The sequence below is a fragment of the Indicator indicator genome, chromosome 3 (assembly GCF_027791375.1).
Source record: "Indicator indicator isolate 239-I01 chromosome 3, UM_Iind_1.1, whole genome shotgun sequence".
Classification (NCBI taxonomy): domain Eukaryota; kingdom Metazoa; phylum Chordata; class Aves; order Piciformes; family Indicatoridae; genus Indicator; species Indicator indicator.
Window position 1 is genome coordinate 17,320,522 of NC_072012.1, and position 19,481 is coordinate 17,340,002.

At 43.6% G+C, this 19,481-nt stretch overlaps 1 protein-coding gene across 1 annotated transcript in view; it reads right to left on the reverse strand.

Moving 5' to 3' along the window:
* Positions 1-5,196: 5,196 nt before the first annotated feature.
* The window catches only part of BEND7 (BEN domain containing 7), a 49,356-nt gene continuing 35,071 nt past the window's right edge, over positions 5,197-19,481 (reverse strand). Inside the window, exons 8-9 of the mRNA XM_054399439.1 lie at positions 11,367-11,417; positions 5,197-6,429 (exon numbers count right to left, since the gene is read on the reverse strand). Coding sequence (XP_054255414.1) covers positions 6,368-6,429; positions 11,367-11,417 — 113 coding nt within the window. The 3' untranslated portion in view covers positions 5,197-6,367. The remainder of the gene's footprint in view (positions 6,430-11,366; positions 11,418-19,481) is intronic.

Below are 19,481 nucleotides of genomic sequence, written 5' to 3' on the forward strand. Positions count from 1 at the left end.
TCAGAGCTACGCAGGTTGGCCTTTTCCATCCACCCTGGCCTGCTCAGGCAACATCTGAAGATGACATATCTCCCAGGCATGCTTGTGAGGGACATGACCAGGGGAGATCTCTGGCCACAGTGGTGGTTGCTACCCCAAGCTGGCCCCACAGCGAGGATCCAGCAGGAGTCACAAGCCATCATGATCCCCTCACTCATGAAAGCTCTTGCTGGGTAGAGGTAGATGAAGATCTGCACCCCATGTTGGTTGGTAGCTTCAGGGGCAACCACAGCATTGTGAACATTTTAATGCAAAGTTATGGTGAGATGAGCTGCACAGGAAAGCAACCATTAGCTGACCATTCGTGTTCCCAGACCTTCAGGAAAAATGGACCAGTTCAGCAACTTTTGGGCATAGGGTCCAACTAATTGTGCACTAGCTGCCACACCACTTTGTAATCCTCTACAAAGATCCACCCAGAGTGTCTTACAGGACAAAAGGGAGCCAAAGCAGCTCCTTCTTATTTTTGGCCCAATGTTTCCAGTCACAGGGCTTTGCAGCCAGTCTTGATGGCTGAATTTGCTCTCCAAGGGATGCAGTTATCTTCCTTGCTCTGCTGTGGTGAGGTTTTCCAGGGCTGGAGAAGTATCAAGGTCAGCCTGAGGCTGAGCTTGGACACCCTGCAAGGACTCCTCCTGATGGCAATTTTGGGGCAAAGCAGCTCACCTGAAGGCAGCTGCTGGAAAGACTAGATGGATGCTATGTAGAGTAAGCCCAGCGCCTGCATCTGCCCAAGGGAGTGAGAGGAGCAAAGACGAGAAGGTGGGTCACAAAATGCAGCCTCTTCTCCTCTTACCACCACCCAATGACAAGCCAGAATGACATCTTAATTCCTAATGAGCTGCCTTGCTCACCTGACTCCTCCATGCCTCTGAAGAGCTGGGTGGAAGAAGGAGCCAGTGCAGAAATACCAGGGGCGTATCTCCCCAATTCCCAAATTCCCCAGGTATTAACTATTTTCTGCCCCTGATAATGACACATGCTTGGAGGGGGAGTAGGAAAGCTGACGAATTTTTTTTTTTCCCAAAGCTCAGAATCAATGTTTACACACCAGAGCTAAATTATTTATACACATAATGTTATAGGTTTCACATGGATGGCTTTTATTAGCGCTCAGCAGATGAGAAATCATACCTGACCTACTTGTACAAGCCCCTCTTGAACCTCTCTATGATGACAGAGTGGCAGGAGGGGGTGAAGGTGCTCACCCCAGCCAGCTGTGGGGATGTTCAAGTAGTGGGAGAGCCAGTGGAGGGAAAAAAAAGCTGTCTCAGCACCTCCTGCAAGGTATTTTGTTCCTTTAGGTTTGGGGAAGAATGTGCACAAGGGGGTTATTTCTAAAAAGTCTTGCAAAATCCTGGCTACATGTGTCTCTCTAGGAGGACATGCCCCCATGGATTTTTTCAAGGACTGCCCCCCCTTTCATTCCCAGTGAAGGAAAAATGAACTTCCCAGTGAGGCATCACAACCTCATTGGAGGTTTTTGGGGAAGCAGCTTTCTCTCCAGGAGGGGTAGCTCCATCAGAACCACCCATTCTCAAATTACTCCAACCTGCCATCATGCGTTTCCCCTGAAAGACTCAGCCAGCCATTTTTAAACCAACATGTCACAGGCACTTGAGATGACTTTCTTCTTGTCTCACAATTAATGCATTTTTTATAAAGCCCAGGCTCCAGTTTCCTTTCATGTTACCAGGAGGATATCCTTTTCCCTCTTAAGCTTCAGAAGCATTTTTTTCACCCAAAGGATTCATCTCTACTGTCCTGTACACAAGACAGAGGGACACACTGGCCAAATGTCCCGGTGAGGATGCTGGCACTCTGCAAGAGCCCATGTGTGGGTGCTGGCAATGGTGCTTGCTGCAACCCAAAGCCATTTCAACAGGTGGAACTGCAGCCTTGCAGCAGTACTTGCTGGTAGCTTTGCAGCACAGACGAGATTCAGTGCCTTGCATATCCTGGCATGCACCAATGTTTCTCACTCTCAATTGCAGATTAAAGGTGGGCATCCAATTGGATGTCAGAAGTGGATGAATTTGCCCTGTTTAAAAAATCCAAACAAAGCCACATATTTGGGGGTGAATTGCAGCACAGAGCAGGTGAGTGAAAATATTTGTTCTTTGGAGAAGGATGAAATTTGTTCCATCAAGCTGGAGAACCCTAACTGTGATGTGATGAGTGATGAATTGCATTCATATCTGAAGTCGGTTTGTAGGCATGTGGAGGGCGCTGGCAATTGCTGTTCACCTTGTCATGTTGAAGGAGTGTGACCATGTGAACAAGGCCAAGTGTAAGATCCTGCAACTCCATCGGGGCAGTCCCCTGTATCAATACAGCTGTGAGATGAAGGGACTTAGATAAGCCCTGCCAAGAAGGACTTTGGAGTATTGGAGGATGAATAGCTGGACATGAGCTGTCAGTGTGCACTTGCAGCCCAGAAAGCCAACTGTATTGTGGGCTGCATCAAAAGAAGTGTGGCCAGAAGGTCTTTGGAGGTGTCTCTGTCCATCTGTTCTGCTTTGGTGAGACCCCACATGGAGTACTGTTTCCAGGCCTGGGGTCCTCAGCACAGAAATGAAATGGACCTGTTGGAGTGGGTACAGAAGAGGGCCACAAAAGTGATCAGAGGGCTGGCATGCCTCTTCTGAGAAGAAAGGCTGAGAGAGTTGGGATTGTTCAGCCCAGAGAACAGAAGGCTCTGGAGGTGGATGGACCTTGTCACGGCTTTTAAATACCTAAAGGGGGCTGATAAGAAAGATGGAGAGAGGGCCTGTAGCAACAGGGCAAGGGACAACATATTTAAACTGAAAGAGGGTAGGTATAGGTTGGAAAAAATTTTACAAGGGAGATGAGACACTGGCACAGGTTATCCAGAGACGCTGTGGATGCCCCATCACTGGAAGTGCTCAAGGCCAGGTTGGATGGCAGGGAGGTGGGACTAGATGACTTTCAAAGGTCCCTTCCAACCCAAATCATTCTGTGACCTATGATCTAGTTGCTCTTTCAACTCTCCCCAATGGAGAAGGACTGTGCTGACTCATACTATGTCACATGGATGCTGATCTGTGCAGCCACCGAAGCATAAAGGAAAGTCGCAGTAGACTTTTTACCAGCACTTCATCCCTAGCACTCCTTACATAAAGCAGAAAAGGTGTGGTGAGCTGCTCTCTCACTTTGCTGGCTCTTTGTAATTGATGGAAGGTTACCAGAACATGTTTTTGCAGGAAATATTTTCTGAGGCTAAACAACATTGGATGAGGGTGTGATAATAAATTACCAAGCAGGCATCTTGTTACTCCAAACGATGAGTATTGGTTTGTCCTTCCTATGTGTTGTTTCCATAGAAGCAGAGCTTAACCTTTTAAGTGTAGATTATAAAGTCACCTAATTCAATTAAAATTAGACTTGAAGCATATCAGCACTTAATGCTCAAGAGTTATTGTACGACTGGATATAGACATCGTTCTGATTGGCAGGCACCATGGTTTCCATCTGAGCCAGCAGGAAAAAAGATTTGTGACAGGAACTTTAGGGGATTTCCTATACATTTTCCTATGAAGTCCACTAATTGCTAGCTAACACCTCTGAAACAGAATGACAGAATCCCAGAATATTAGGGGTTAGAAGGGGCCTCCAGAAATCATCTACTCCAACTCTCCTGCCAAAGCAGGATCACCTAGGGCAGAACTGCATAGCAATGTATACAGACAAGTTTTGAAAGTCTCCAGAGAAGGAGACCCCACAACCTCTCTGGGCAGGCTGTTCCAGGGCTCCATCACCCTCACAGTAAAGAAGTTTCTCCTCATGTTGAGGTGGAGCCTTCTGTGTTACAGCTTGTACCTGTTGTTCCTTGTTCTATTACTAGGCACCACCAAAAAGTGCCTGGCATCTTCACATTGACACCCACCCCTCAGACATTTATAGATGTTTATGAGATCCTGTCTCAGCCTTCTCTTTTCAAGATTAAATAGCCCCAGGTCTCGAGTCTTTCTTCATAGGAGAGATATTCCAGTCCTGCAATGATCCCCATAACTCTCTCCAACAGATCCATGCCTCTCTTGAACTGGGGAGACCAAAACTGGATACAGTATTTCAGTTGCGGTCTCACCAGGGCAGAGTAGAGAGGGAGGAGAACCTCCCTAGCCCTGCTGGACACTCTTTTCTTGATGCACCCCAGGATACCATTGACCTCTGGCCACAGGGGCACATTGCTGCCCCATGGATAACTCCCAGTCTGGTACTTGGGTAGACCTGGCCTCCCAGTTGTCCACTAAGACTCCAAGATCTTTCTCCATGGAGCTGCTTCCCAGCAGGACAAACCCTAGTCTGTACTGGTGCCTGCTGTTATTCTTCCCCACATGCAGGACTCCTATCGCTTTGAATATGTTCCTCTGGGAACCCAGCACAGAACACGGGCACACAAATGCAATTAAAGTTATTTATTGTAGGTTTTCTTTTCTGAACTGACAAAGAGGGTTTCCCAGAGCTCGATAACACAACACAATGTTATACACCATTTCACAACTAGTCCCTTGTTGCTTTATTAAGAACATAGTAATTTAAAAATATCTAAATATTTACATATTAATAAAACATATATACAGAAGATTGAGACATTTTTACCTAAATATGGAATGATTTTTTTTTTCTTCTTCTTCTCTCTAATAAACCCTATAAAAAGATTTCTGAAGAAAGTCTGAACAGTAGTCACGGTAAGTAAACACAAATGCAATCTTCCGAATTTACAAAACGCTGATTCCGTTGCTGAAGGGTTACAACACGGACACAACAGACTGGTGCCCCCTGCCCAACGCAGGAGACTCCAAGCCACAAAGGAAGGAAAGACTCAAATATTAAGGTTTGCAGTGCATATGCAATCTAGTCCACAGTTTCCAAAGTTTCAGAGAGAACATGGTCATTCCTAAAAGTCCATGGTAGGTGGGCAGGGAGGGGTTGGGAGCCTGCTTTCTCAGGTGCTGAGAGAACAAACCACTCCCATTGACTTCGGTGTTATTTGTGGGCATTCAGTGACATCTGGTAAACAGGCTTTAAGATTGTTAAAAAAGAGATTAAATATTTTTAAAACCATCCCATTCTGTAATAGCACTTCTGTTGAGACACTCAGAGGTCAAACAGTTTCCAAAAAAAACCCAAAAGATGTACCTACAATATACACAGGGAAAGTAAACACAATAGTAAATGCTCTAGCAAGCTCTCCCTCGAATTGCAGGAAACTACCTGGTGATGGATAGATGTTGCATGTAAGACCTTCTAGACTTTTCCCCAACATTTTTAAAGTGAATTTAGTGCTGATGAAAGGTGCAGAAGTGAAGGTTTGCATGGAGAGCCGTGTACAATTCTACTTTAGCCCTGACCTGAAAGGACCGACCCTTTCAGTGTCTAAGAGGGTAGTGCAATTTCTTGATCGATTCAGTCATCTTAACTGCTGAGATACCAATAGAGTGCCAGTCAAAAGGTGACTTTTTTATTTTAAAATAGGTGAATATTGTCGCCAAGGGCAGCAGTTGAAAAATCACAATGTGCAGACCCTCTTCCTGGAAATCAGCAAACTAATACGTTTTGAGATTGAGGTGGTAAGGGCAAGCTGGAGGGGAAAAGTGAGGGGAGAATGACCACCTCCAGCAATCTGCACTACCAAGATTCTCAAAAGCCATCCCCATTAGGACCATGTAGGGGAAATTGTTTGAGGAATTGCCTCTCCTTGCTATAAGGGCACTGCTGGGAGGAATCCTGCTTTATTTCCTGCTAAATCCAGCACGGTCTTTTTAATCACAGCTGCATACAATTGGTCATTGGTTCCACAGTAGCCAGAAAAGAAAAGTGGTTCTGCAGAAGCAAAGAGCTTTACTGAGTCAAATGCTCATCAAGCCCCTGGGTTGCATGATGGACAGAGATGCCACCCAAATCCCCAGGGACAGGAAGAGTCACCCAGCTGTGTGTATTCACCTCTGCATGTCTTGCAATGAAACACTGCTGGCAAGCATACAATCACCTGGAAAAATACAATCATGGATGAAAACCAAAGGCAAGAGGATGTGTTCTGAGTGGATACCCAGCTAATTAAATAATGCATTGGATACAGAGGGAAATCATCTTTTAATTAAGATGAAGAACAGTGAAGCAATCTGGTGGTTTCATTATTTGAAGTTATATGGAAAATGCATGGAACAACAGGAAGTTGAAGGGAAAACATTACGGATGTCCACATCTTGTGGTATGCTGAAATTTTCATGCCGGTCTTCAGAGAATGTTATTGAAAGGAGAGGATGGTCCTACCCGCTAAGAACACTGATGAAAGATGTGAAATTCAAACTGAAAAATCTGGGTTTGTGTCTATCAGATGATCTGTTGTGGTGTCGAAGAGGTTACCTGAAGGAAGAAAGAGTTTGAGGGGAAAAAAAATCAGTTTAAAAAACTCTAAAAATTTAAGAAATTAGTAATTTGGAAAAAAAAAAGTATTTGAGTTCTAACTTTAATTTGTGATGGGGCTAAATGTAGGCAGTGGATGCTGAATTCCAACTAGAGCAGAGCTCAATGGGCTAAAGAAAAGAAAATAGATTTTTTTCTTTTTGAGTACAGAATTTGCCAGCCAAGTTTTTTCACACAACACATCATACACCCCACTTCAGATGTAAAGCATTGCGTTAGACTTCAGCACAAACTGCACTGTGCTGCTTACCCCTTTGAAGTTACAGTTCTGAAGGAGTGAGAAAAGCACCACATGAATTTTAAACCTCAAGTATGGACTTTGGGATCTTTGGAAAAAAAAATTAAAAAATCACCACTCCACAGCAGTCTAAATGCATATAGAATAATATATACAAATATAAAAAAGGTGCACAGTATGCTTATATCCTGTCTTTAAAAGCACTTTAAGAATGGGCTTTTTCTAAACAGAACAATGGAAGAGGGACAGAAGAATTACGAGAACACAGGGCAAATAGGAGACAGACATCAATCAGCCTGAGAGGCAAATACAACCCAATGAAAAGGGAAGATACATACAATCATGAACTGGAAGGATAAAGATTTATACTACAATAAAGGATTTAGAGTTAAGGTTTCGAAAAGGTTTTTTTTTTTTTTAAGTTTCATTTTCTTGATATTGTATTCCAAGAGAAAAGGAGACAACCTATATAGAATTGGATTGTTCCTGTTTTCTTATCATCTGTTTCTTTACCAAGAGATTGCTCTCATCTTTTCACAAAGCTGTATCACCCCTGGACCTGAGGATTTGGATATTACTGTTTCACTGCCTTTTAGCAATATGAAAATTCTTTCTCATCTTGAAATTAACCCCGGTGTGGATAAACCACACAAACTCACAGCCCAACTATGGTATAAGGAGGGCTCTCTCATGGTTCTGGGCTGCACATATCTTTCAAACTCAATTTTCAAAATGAGGAGTCAAGAAAAGGGTGTTACAGCTGGCTTACATTTGTTTCCATATGCAGAACGTAACGGTTATGCCATTCTTTTGTTTTTCTTTTAAAATTCAAAGTCCAGATGCTTCAAGTCAATTGTAGACCAAATTAAGATGACAAGAGGAGAAACTTCTTTACTGTGAGGGTGACAGAGCACTGGAACAGGCTGCCCAAAAAGGTTCTGGAGTCTCCTCTGGAGACTTTCAAAATCCACCTGGATGCATTCCTGTGCAGTCTGCCCTAGGTAGTCCTGCTCTGGCAGGGGTTTTCGACTCGATGATCTCTAGAGGTCCCATCCAACCCCTAACATGCTATGATTCTATGAGGCTTCTGCAACACCAACTCCTGCAGAAAGCCTCTAAGAGCTGTCACATCTTTGTCCTGATAAAGATCTCCCTCATACCTTCCAGGTTCCTCTATCAAACTAATCAGTCTTTCCACTTAGTCCACAGCAATTAGCCCTGAAGCTGTCTGATCTGTTTCAGCTCAGGTCTGGACATAGCTTTCAGGTTTTTGTACATGCAAAAGCTAGAACTGTGGAAGACCTGAGCTTTGGTAACATTTGTCAGAGACAGTTATTCTAGCACTTCCTCAAGATTTATCTGTCAATGCACCAGCTCGTTTAACTGCCATGGGTCTTCCAATTTACTTTAAACACCCTTCAATCAACAGCTTTTAAGGCAAAGGCCCTCTTGGTGTTGAGGGTGATTTTAAATTGGGAACATGATTTCTGCTCAGAGGTGCTAAAATATAATTGGGAAAAAAAAAAAGTCTTCCTTAGTTTTATGAGGATGTACCAGCTCCATTTTTTTTTACAAGGCTTTTGACTTCTAAGAGAGGGTTTTGAAAATAAAACACCTCCTGCTCTCCTCAAAGCCCAGGACTTGCTGAACGTGAGCACAGAACAGGTTCAAACCTGGCTGTAGGCACCTATACCAATTAACTGCACTCAGAGCCCATTCCTGCTGGCAGCAAAGGAGAGACAATCCCGTAACACAACCTTAGCTGCTCCCACTTTCTCTCTGGAAGCAGACCTCTTTTCCACCAATGATGAAGAGAGCTGAGAGCATCCACGCTTCTGATTGAAGTGTCTCAAATGAAGTGTAAGTCATAGGATATAATCTGAAAATGCACAGTTTGAGGCATTTCAGCAGGGCTAGTCCACATATACCCAGATCTTGTTCATAATGTCACTGGTGTCACTGTGTGAGCAGGAAAGAAGGATTAAATGTGTGTGAGGTTTCCATTATTTTTTTTTTGGCACAAGCACTTACTGTTGATTCAATTCATTCACTCTGGGTGCATCTGCTTCACAACTTTGTTCAATTCTTGGAGACCAGGAGACCAGACATCTGATGTCTGTCAGAGAGAATTTCTGTACTCCACCTTTTTCCCCTACCCACTCTTCTGCAAGATTGACTCCCCCCCATCTAAGCAATCCAGTTCAGTCTGGTTTGACTCTAGCAACATGCCAGGTTAACCACTGATCACTGACCTGTAGAGTTATTTAGGTTGGAAAAGACTCTTAAGATCATTGAGTCCAACAGTCAACCTAACACTGCCAAGTCCACCATTAAACCATGTCCCTAAGCACCACATCTGCACATCTTTTAAATAACTCCAGGGATGGTGATTCCACCACTTCCCTGGGCAGCCTGTTCCAGGGCTTGGTGATTCCTTCGGTCAAGAAACTTTTCCTAACATCCAATCTAAACCTCTCCTGGCACAACTTGAGGACATGATTTATCTGATATTAGCTGTCGTCTGCAGCCAAGGCCCATCATGTCAGGTACTGTACAAACACACAGTCAGAGAGACTCTTTCCCAAAGATTCTTCAAACTAAACAGAAGATAGCTGAATAAATCACACAAAGGCTCTCTTCAAAGAACATGTCAGTAACACCCCTTTATAAAACCAGCTGTATTAAGACAGGGAAAGATCTCTGTGAAAGTGACATTCCATCTCTTTTGCTACACTCCTGGATAGAAAGCATCTGTATTTTGGCTCTCTGTCATAATTACTGTCATTATATTGTCTGTATATCACTTTAAATCATTTGCTTCCAAGAACAGTATGATATTACATGGATACATACTAGAAAGAGGCACTCGCACACATATAATAGTGGGTGTGAGTCAAGCAGTTGGCTCACAGCCTGTAAGCATCACCTCCCCCACCAGTGCAAACTACAGCCTGGCTTATTTATGTGCCCTTCCACAGACAGCACTGTTCAGCTCAAAACCTGCACGTCTGGATGCTCAAAGGTGTACAGAGAAGAAGACCCCAATGGTGACCTGCTGTGGGGTAGAAAGGGAGCTGTCTTCTCTACCACAACCATCTTAGTGCACTCATTTCCATCAATGATGTACAACGCAAGCAGTGACTACAGAAACTGTGCTCAAAGAAAAGCACAGCAATCCAGTCATTCTGCTCCTTAAAACAATTACCAGAGCAATGAAAAGATAACACTATGTCACATTAGTAACCTTTATTAGGGTCCTCTTGCAACAGAATCGCTTCCCTCCCTGATAAAGGAAACGAACAGGATGTCACTTGGAAGAGACCTTTCAAACCAGAGCTTCCTGCATCTATTATCGCAACCGTACCCTGAAATATTATTGAGTGGCTGGCCAAGAAAGCAGCACAGCAGCTCCCAGGCAGCATGTGCTCCCAGCCCCCACTGGGTCCATGCCAGAACAAGACTATAGCTGCTTGTCCTCCCAACTGCTTCGCTGGTCCTATTCCTTAGTAACTGCACGTGCTCTGACAGTGGGATTTCAGCCGACAGCGCTCCACGGCTGGCAGCTGCTGCTCCGGCACACAGCAGCGGTTTGTGAAAGCTCCTGCTCCAGCCCTTATGCGAGAGAGATCAGGAAGCTCTCACACACAAGACACAGATGCTGTAGTGGTACAATGTTCTGTTGTCTACCCCATAGCCTCCAGGTACTGACCCATGCATTCAGCAACCCAGTATCAGCCCTGTCCTGCTCTTCACAGCTATAGCATTGTCTCCAACCACCTTTTGTTGTCACACCTTAGAAATAGGATAAAAATGCACCATAATCCATGACCCTATTTCTTTACTCAAGATCTTCCCTCCAATTAATTTGGCTTTGGTGATAACAGGCAGTATCTTGGTGAAATGGCAGAGAAATGACTCTGTAATGCAGGGAAATGACCATTTCCCCAGGTTCTGGCCCCACTGAATTTCCAGAGATGGCAGCTCAGCTCCTACTATCTAGGCACCTATTGATGGTCTGATTCTTCATGAGAGGGTACTTCAAATTTCAGTCTCAGCCTGTCTTGATATCAGCACCATGTGCAACCACATGCAAAATTCTGATTTCCCACTCCATGCAGCTGCAGAGCTGCTGTTTAGCAACTCTCAGGCTTTTAAGGGAGGATAGCTGCACTTCAAGAAAACGTAAAACAACACTTAGCTAGCATATAAATATCTTTGCAATCCTCCTGTGAACCCAAAATGTTATTGCTAATTCCTGGGACAACTAAATGGACAATACAACACAAATTGCAGTGTTTGTGCCCACCAGTAACTCCATTAAGATTTGAAAAACCCACCATAAATACCAGGGATGAGTGCAAGTCCCTGTCTGCCATAAGAAGAGTAACTTACTGGCCTTATTAGCTTAGCTGTCACCACGAACCTTGAGGGTTTATTAATATGAAATAGAGAGAGGAAATTGTAATATTCTGATGCATTTGTTTTTTTAATACAGGCCATTCAAAACTCAAGGTAGCTGGGGCCTCCTGTGTACAATTACCTTACTGTATATGGCATACCAGGATTATTGAAACCTGCTTCTGTGACTTAAATAAACAAACACACAAGTGAACCTGATAAAAATTTTAATGCATTTTACCTGTTTGTAGTAGAGAAATGTCCGGCTTCTCATCACAGTCAGTTGCCTCTGCTGATTACAAATATAAACAAGAAATCTCATTACTTTTACTGAATACAGGAATGTGATTAAAAAGCCACAGACTGGTAGAGTGATTTTGCATTTTCTATCTACTTTCTTCAGCTGCAATTTGCTCAGTTAAAAACTCAATGCTTGAAGGAAAAGGTCATATCATAAAAACACAAACTCAGAAGAAGTTGGGTATTAAGCAGTTGTGCCAGCAATGGGATGGAGTAACAGTTTGTCTTTTTATGGTGTCATGATATCCAGACCATTGAATTACAGAATGTTAGGGGTTGTAGGGACCTCCAGAGATCATCGAGTCCAAACCCCCCTACCACAGCAGCATCACCTAGGGCAGGCTACCCAGCAATGCAACCAGGGGGGTCTGGAAAGTCTCCAGAGAAAGAGACTCCACAACCTCTCTGGTCAGCCTGTTCCAGTGCTCCCTCACCAGAAAGAATTGTCTCCTCATGTTGAGATGGACCTTCCTGTGTTCTACCTTGTACCCATTGTTTCTTGTCTTATCACTGGGCACCACCAAAAATGGACTGTCACCTTCATCTTGATACCCACCCCTCAGATGTTTATAGATATTAGTAAGATGCCCTCTCAGCCTTCTCAAGACTAAGCAGACCCAGTTCTCTCAGTCTTTCTTCATAGGAGAGATGTTCAAGTCCCTAAATCATCCTCGTAGCTCTCCATTGAGCTCTCTCCATGGATGATAAAACAAGTTGTGATCATCTGATAAAATCACATAAGAAATGTCCCCTGCCGTGCTTGGAGGAAGGATCCTCTCTGGCTACTACTCCACCCTCCAACAACTGCCATCATCTGATGCCTACAGGGGAAGAATGAATATTCCCAATTCTGCTCCTAAACATCCTGTGACCATGGGCAAGCTCATTTTGTGGAGGACAGTTTTACTAGGGCAGAATGTCTGCAAAGATGCAGGTGAGCACCTGGCATAATTAACAGCCCTGTAACCAGGCGGATACCCAGGTGTTTACAGTGGATGTACACACACATGCTTTCAACCCACAGCTTACACAAGAGCATTTGACTTCATTTAGCCCACGGTGAAGGAAGGCTAAAAGCCTAATTTGTTCATCTCTTATTTGCCACAGGCCAAGGGGAATGGATAAAGATAGCTAATTTGGCTCAGCAGATGTGCAGGGACTTGTTAGACTGTAGAACCTGGGGTGTGTATGTGAACCCTGAGTAAGTTACAGGCATTGTAACAGGAAATCAGTGCCTAACCTACTCAAACTGTATTCCAAATGCTATTGCTTTTGCCTTTTGGTGCTGCAGCATGACATTTAAGGCCTTTAAAACACTATGAGATCTTTGAGAGCAAACTAGGTGTGGTCATAAAGGATCAACCCCTTACACTGTAAATGGATGTACATCTACTCACTTCATTCCACAATACCTATAGGGATCAAATCTGAGGAAGGATAGAGATGCTCTAAGCAACTTAGTTCAGCTTCCATCTAAAACAACGGTAACTCCTCATCTTTATCATGGCTCTATACATGAGGATGTTGAGTTGTTGTGTATGGAGAACTAATTCAGATCCTAATCCACATAAGTTTCCTAATTTAGATCCATCAACCCTTGGCCATGAGGCTGCTCTCTCCAACACATGCAAGGACGTCAGTTTAGTTTTAGCCCTCAACTCAGTTCTGCAAAATGAACTGAACTAAAGAAAACAGAAGCAAACCAACCCTCCTAGTACTAAGCAGCTTTCCTGCCACAGAGGGTTTAAATGGAGAGCCCTGACAAGTACACAACATAGACCTGCAAGTGACTGTCTTGAATCAGCACTGTTTTCTGCTCTGAGAATGTGACACACTGAGCAGAAATAAATTAAGTCCTTGATACAACTTATGTGAGAATGTTGAGTTTTTGAAGGAAGGGGGGGGGGGGCGCTCAGTAGATTGGAGGGGCTCAAAAGCTGGTTTGAATATGGACTGGACTCCCAGCAATGAAAGGACTGAGTGGTCAGGCATTGGAATAGGTTGTCCAGGAAGGTGTGGAGTCACCGTTCCTGGAGGTGTTCAAAAAACATGTGGGCATGGCATTTTGGGACATGGTTTGGTGGCCATGGTGGTGTTAGGCTGAATGCTGGACTTGAACTTGGAGGTCTTTTCCAACCCAAATGATTCTATGATTCTGTGATTGGATGCACAAGGGAGGAGACAGCGCAGTGAAAAAAGCAGCTGAGAAACAGCTAACAGGATATACACAGATTAAATAATCTGAAGTGACTGTCTGAGGCAAATTTCTAGCTATGTTATGAAGAACCACCTGCACCAAGTAATTCTGCAGCACAGCCACTCAGCATACAAGAGAGAGAGCTGTAACTGGCCCCTTGGGTTGAAGGGATCCAAGCTATGAAAATGGGATAGGTGGATCTGAGCACTAGCAATGGTCTGGAAAGTCTTTCCTCTGTTGACACCAGGGTTGGTACCACCCAGGCTGCCCATTCAAATAATAGGTTTTCTGGAAATCTCAGCAATGACTCATAAAGTAGCTCTAGAGATGCACTTACCTTTCTGCCTAACTACTCTTCTTATACCTACCCCAAACTGAACTCAGAGGAAGGCAGTAACACAGAAACAAACAGAAACTAGAAATCATCTCACTTTCAGAGAACAAGGACTTGAGTTCTCCAACTTTGCAGAATCAGTTTTGAAGGTAGCAAAGTTACCTATCCATTTTAATCTGGCACAAGACAGATAGATGAGCTCTTCACCAATTGTTCCTGTCCCATTCCTCATGCCAGCACGAAAGTCTGTATGGTCACAGCCAGTTAAAAACTGGCTGTACAATCACAGCCAGTCAAAAACTGACAACATCACCACATGAATGCTTGTGGCACTGCCAGAAAGGGAGGCACAGCAGATGCCCAGGAGCTGCCTGAATTTGTTTTATGAAACTGGATGTATAACTGCAGCTCAACATGTCACAAAGGCATGAGAAACACCTTGACCTCCTAACATGGATGTAAACCATCAGTTCTCACATGTCATTCCAAGCAGGAAAGAAGGTTTGTCTTTGACAACCACACCCGAGACTGCCAGCCAAACTCTACTTGTCTTGAGCCAGCTTGCAAGACAAGGCAAGTAGGAATTCCTACTGTGGGAATTCAGAGCCTCTTTTCTGTCCTTTGCTTAGGGAGAAGTCAGTAGCTCCTGCAAAACAACCCTGGCAGTTGTTTCTTTAGAAGTCCTCCCCCAAACTGTTTAGCTTCTGAGGTATGTGTTTGTCTGCTAAGTGTACACCTGATGGTTTGCTCCTTGTACATGTATGCTTAGGGCTGGGAAGATAAGGCAGCAGTTACTCATGTTAATATTGCTGTCTCTAAGATACCAGCCACAAAAGCACCATACCACATATTGGACTACATCCTACATCCTTCCTGGCCCTATATTTATTACTAAGCAGAAAATCAACCTGTAGATACTGCATCAAAAATAGAGATCAGGGAAATGGGAAGGATGAAGAGAAATAGAAAGCAAAAAAAACCCAAAACCAGAAGCAGCATTTTGAACAAGGATGTAGGAGAAGAGTTAAGTATTTGTTCTTCCTTTGTTCCCACTATTTTACACTGGTAAACAACAAAGTAAAGTTAATTGTAAACAACAATTCAAGGCTGAAGTATCATGGCATGTAATTTATTTAATCCTGCTTGAAAAAAAATCAACATGTTTTCTAACACTGCTGTATTTTCCTTTATGGAGCAGGGCAATCAAAAGCTTCCAGGTTACACACAAGGTTATGACTTCGCATGAGCAGCTCTCGCCCCACGTACTTCGGGAGCATTACTCACACAGTATCAGCTTTCCTGTCTGTGCAATGGACAGCTGCTAGAGAATAATGGCTTACAGGCTCTTCAAAACATAAAAAGGGAGGAAGAACTTACTGTGAGAGATGTGTGACCCCTGACCTACTGCTTATTAATGGATGGAGAGTTTAGTAATCAAAAGGCTTGGATGCTATGACTGGCACCGAGGTGACATGAACAGCAAGTCAGCTCCTTCTGATTTCACCTGTTCTAAGATCTCTATGCTAATGGTCGACTCTCTCTTTCTGTGCTGCCACAGGCAAGCCACCAGCCACCTACCCGTATTCACTTTTGCAAGGTGAAAAGACCATGCCATGGGAAACCCACTGCTGCAAATTACAAGGCAATCTGCATTGCAATTCGTGCTGCTTTAAGAGAGGAAACCTATGCACATGCATTATCCTTTGACTTCTTCCCTTCCAGGGCTACTTCACAGCCCATCCCAGACCAAAAGGGTTCAACTTCTGAGCTGGGAGAAGACAGATCTGGTACTATGAAGCTGTGCCCCAGTATGCTGTGCTGTTGCCATGAAATGGGACCAGCAGTTGAGGCTCAAGAATATTATCATACTCTTTAATTTTAATTATAACATCTGTTTGTAACATTAACCTCACAATCTCTTCTCCCCTTTGTGACAGCCAACTTGTGAAATTTTGAAAAGACTGAACAAAGCCAATAAAAATTTAATGTCAGTGACAGCTTTATTCTCAGATCTAACAAATGTAAAAAAACCCTACCTAAGTCTCAGATCTCAGCAATCATCTGAAAGAACTAAGAAAAAATCAAAGCAAAATAAATTTATTTTTTAAAAAATCCAGATATGAAAAATATTGTCACTGATTCAGAACTTAAATGAATTTTTATGTGGCTTAGGATAAGAACCTTTCAAAATCTACACAGGGGAACTATTTTCTAGAAAGCATAATTTTAAAGTGTTTTGTTGTTGTTGTTGGGAGTTTTTTGTTGTTTGGTTGGTTTTGGTTTTGTTTTTCATTAGCTTTCCAGGTTGGCAGCTTTTCTGTCCCTAATTCTAGGAGATGAGTCAAACACAATAAATAAGGTTGAAGCTGGACAGCTGGACAGCATCTATGATCCAGCAATCATGATTTCATTTAAGTTGGAAACATTCAGAAGAGCACACTCTGTAAGAACAGGTATAGAAAAGCAGATCCACCCCACTCACATACTAGAATTCTCTGAAATTATTAACATCACTGAAAGCTAAGGCAGGATTTACATTATCAGGCTGAAATAATGTTTCACAGGATAAAGCAGAGAGGGCTGCTCATGAATGCAGTATCTTAATGCCTGGTTTGAAATTAAAAACTAATCAGAGGATGTACTAAATGGCTCAGGGGAAGGCAAGCAGGATGGAAAGCCTGCCCCTTCTCTTTTAAATACTTCTGCTGTTAAAATTTAGTCCTGCTCAGTGGTGACTAAGAAGTTGTCTTGTGGCTTCTGTAAAATGAAAGGATCACCTTAAGCTTTCTCCACATAAAGCCTACTCATTACAACAAACTAGCAACCAATGTAGATAAATTGGTGTGATCAGGCAGCAAGGAGAATGCTGGCTCAGAAGGTCTGGGGTGAAATTAGCAGATTTGTTCTTTGGGTACCTTGGTCTATAGCTGCAAACATAGTCCATGTTTCAGTAAGCAAATGGAGACAAAACTAAAAGAGAATGACTTGACCTGAGAGTATGGACATGATAACACTCACTTGGGAGGGCTCAGCCTATGCTCCACTGGCCATAGGAGGACTGGAAGAGCTCAAAAGCTCTTCTGGAATCAAAAGGAGTCCACATCTCAGTGTCTCTGATTTACGTAGTTTTCAGAATGCTAAAAGCTAAGTTTTGTAACACGGAGTCCTGGGACACTTTATTCTGATAGAAGATCAAACCTCCTTCCATACTTGCCCTCACCTCCTGTTTGGTCTCTGAAGGTTACACACAGTTTCAACAATTTTGGTATGGCTTCACAATGAATAATTAAGTGCATAGTTGCCACACAACCAAGGATGAAGCTGCTGAGGGCTGTGAGACTGTATTAGCAAACACTGCAACATCCTTCCCTCAGTTCTGCAGACCTCCCCAGGCATTTGCTAACAGCCATAGTTGGAATCAAAGTAGGAGAGTAGATGGAGCTGTCATCTGACCAGCTCTCCATCCCTCATATCAGAAGCTCACAGTTGTGACATAGAAGTACTAACAAATCTTATTTCAACAAGGTGAATATGTTACTACAACCAGACAGCTGTCTGGTCCTGCCACTCTGCTGCTATCTACTGCTTTGCTGTCACAAAGGCTTTGGAAACTTCTGATTTGCTCCAGTGCATGGTCAGGTTGGGTTACCTTAGGCCAGCAGTGGAGATGTTAAGGTGCAGATGGTCACAGAGGTGTGTTCAATCACCCCTGATAAATTGAAAAAAGCATGTCTGCCTGTGCACTTCAGGAAATGGCCAGTAAACAAAACAACACAAATGAAAAGCTTCTCTACCAGTTTAGGGTAGAGAAGTGCACTTTTTTCAGCAAGTAAACCCCAGGAGCTGCTAGGTATTGCTCACCACTCATCCACATAACAGTTAACCAGTTACCTTCTCTCTCCAGGCAGAGACAGATATTGGAGCCTATCTTATTCAGTCACACTACACTCAACCTCACTTATTTTTGCACAGTCTTGCTAGGCTAGAGATAATATCCTCTGCTTGTATTTTCCCATTCTGAGAAAGGACCAGAGATGGAAGTGTCCCCATTTGAGAGGCAAAAGCTGAATGTCATTGTCATTTTAATTAATATCCTGCAGAGGCACGAAGAAAAGCAAATAAAAAAGGATGAAAGAAAATAAAAATCAAAACAAAATTAGGTCAATCCTCTTTCCTGAGGGATCTTCTGCAGACAGCCCAAGGACCCTCTGCTCCCCACATCCCTGCACTGCACTCATCACCTTATTGAAGCCTGGCATCCCACTTCCACCCTCCTATCTCGGGGGAGGGCAGACAGCCTTGAAAGGGGCAGAAAGCAGCCCTTGTTGTACACCACCAGTAATCTGACACTGTCTTTAACAAGATTATCTTGTATCACTCTCTCTTCCCTCCCCCAATACACACAAGAAACCCTTTTTAAGGCTAGGGCCGGTTTGCTTCTGTAGTCAGGGGAGCTTATGCTACTGAATAATCTGCCCTTTTTTCCTTCCCCTGTGTTATTTCCGCCTCTGTGTGTTTCTAATTTTCCTCAGTCTCATGCTTTTCCCTCCTAGCACCAACAACATTATGGAGAACGATTTCAGGTGCCAGTCTAAGCACCTATGTGTTTCAGAGACACAGCTCTGGACAGAGAATGTTTGCTGAGACAAGGAGCCGGTGAGGGCATTTTCTGTGGTCTCACTCACCATCCCATAGCCACAGGGACCACCAGCATCCCCTATGGAGCCATCAGATTTCCCATCCCATCAACCCACCAATGCTAACAGGCATTTAATTGTGGTGATGGGCAGAAGGCAAGAGGGGAAAAAGGCAGGCAACTAAATATGGTAACAGTGAAGGACCATGTTTAAGGACGTTGGCACAAGTGATGTACCTCAGACAATGGTGTCAGATGCTCCAGGGGAAAGATAGGCAAGAAATACAACCACGAGAGAGCCTTAAGAAAAGACTAGCATGAGGAAGAGTAAGTGAAGCCTCGTATGAAAGCCCCCTTGTATGAAAGCTCCCTTGTATGATAGAGAAACTAGTTAAGGTTTAGACATTAATTACACGTCTCCTAATCAGTGATATTGCTTTCCCACAAATTCTACTGGGGATTTGAGACTGCACATTGCTGGAGCTGAGAGCTCACCAGCTGCCTGCTGCTGGGGTGAAAGCTTGGTGCTGAGCCTTCACCACAGGTTGGTTCCATCCCCAAATATGCAGGCTGTCCCAGCCCAAGTTGAGTAGCTTTGCTGCAAAACCCTACTTACATTATCTGTTACTCAGTGCTGGCAAGCCCCCTCCCATGTATTGCAGAACCTTGCTGGCACAACCAGGGTGGCTGTTGGGTTTTTTGTTACAGTGATGTTGATTGTTTCACAGGGAATGTGAGAAAATCATCTTTCCTTCCAGACACATAGTTTAGAGGGAAAGGTCACTTGGGTTATGTCTGAACAGTACAGTGAATGGCTTGTCAGACCAAATAACTCAGAATTAAAAGACTTCCACCTGTAATCCTGGGTGGATCAGCTAGTTTGGGACTC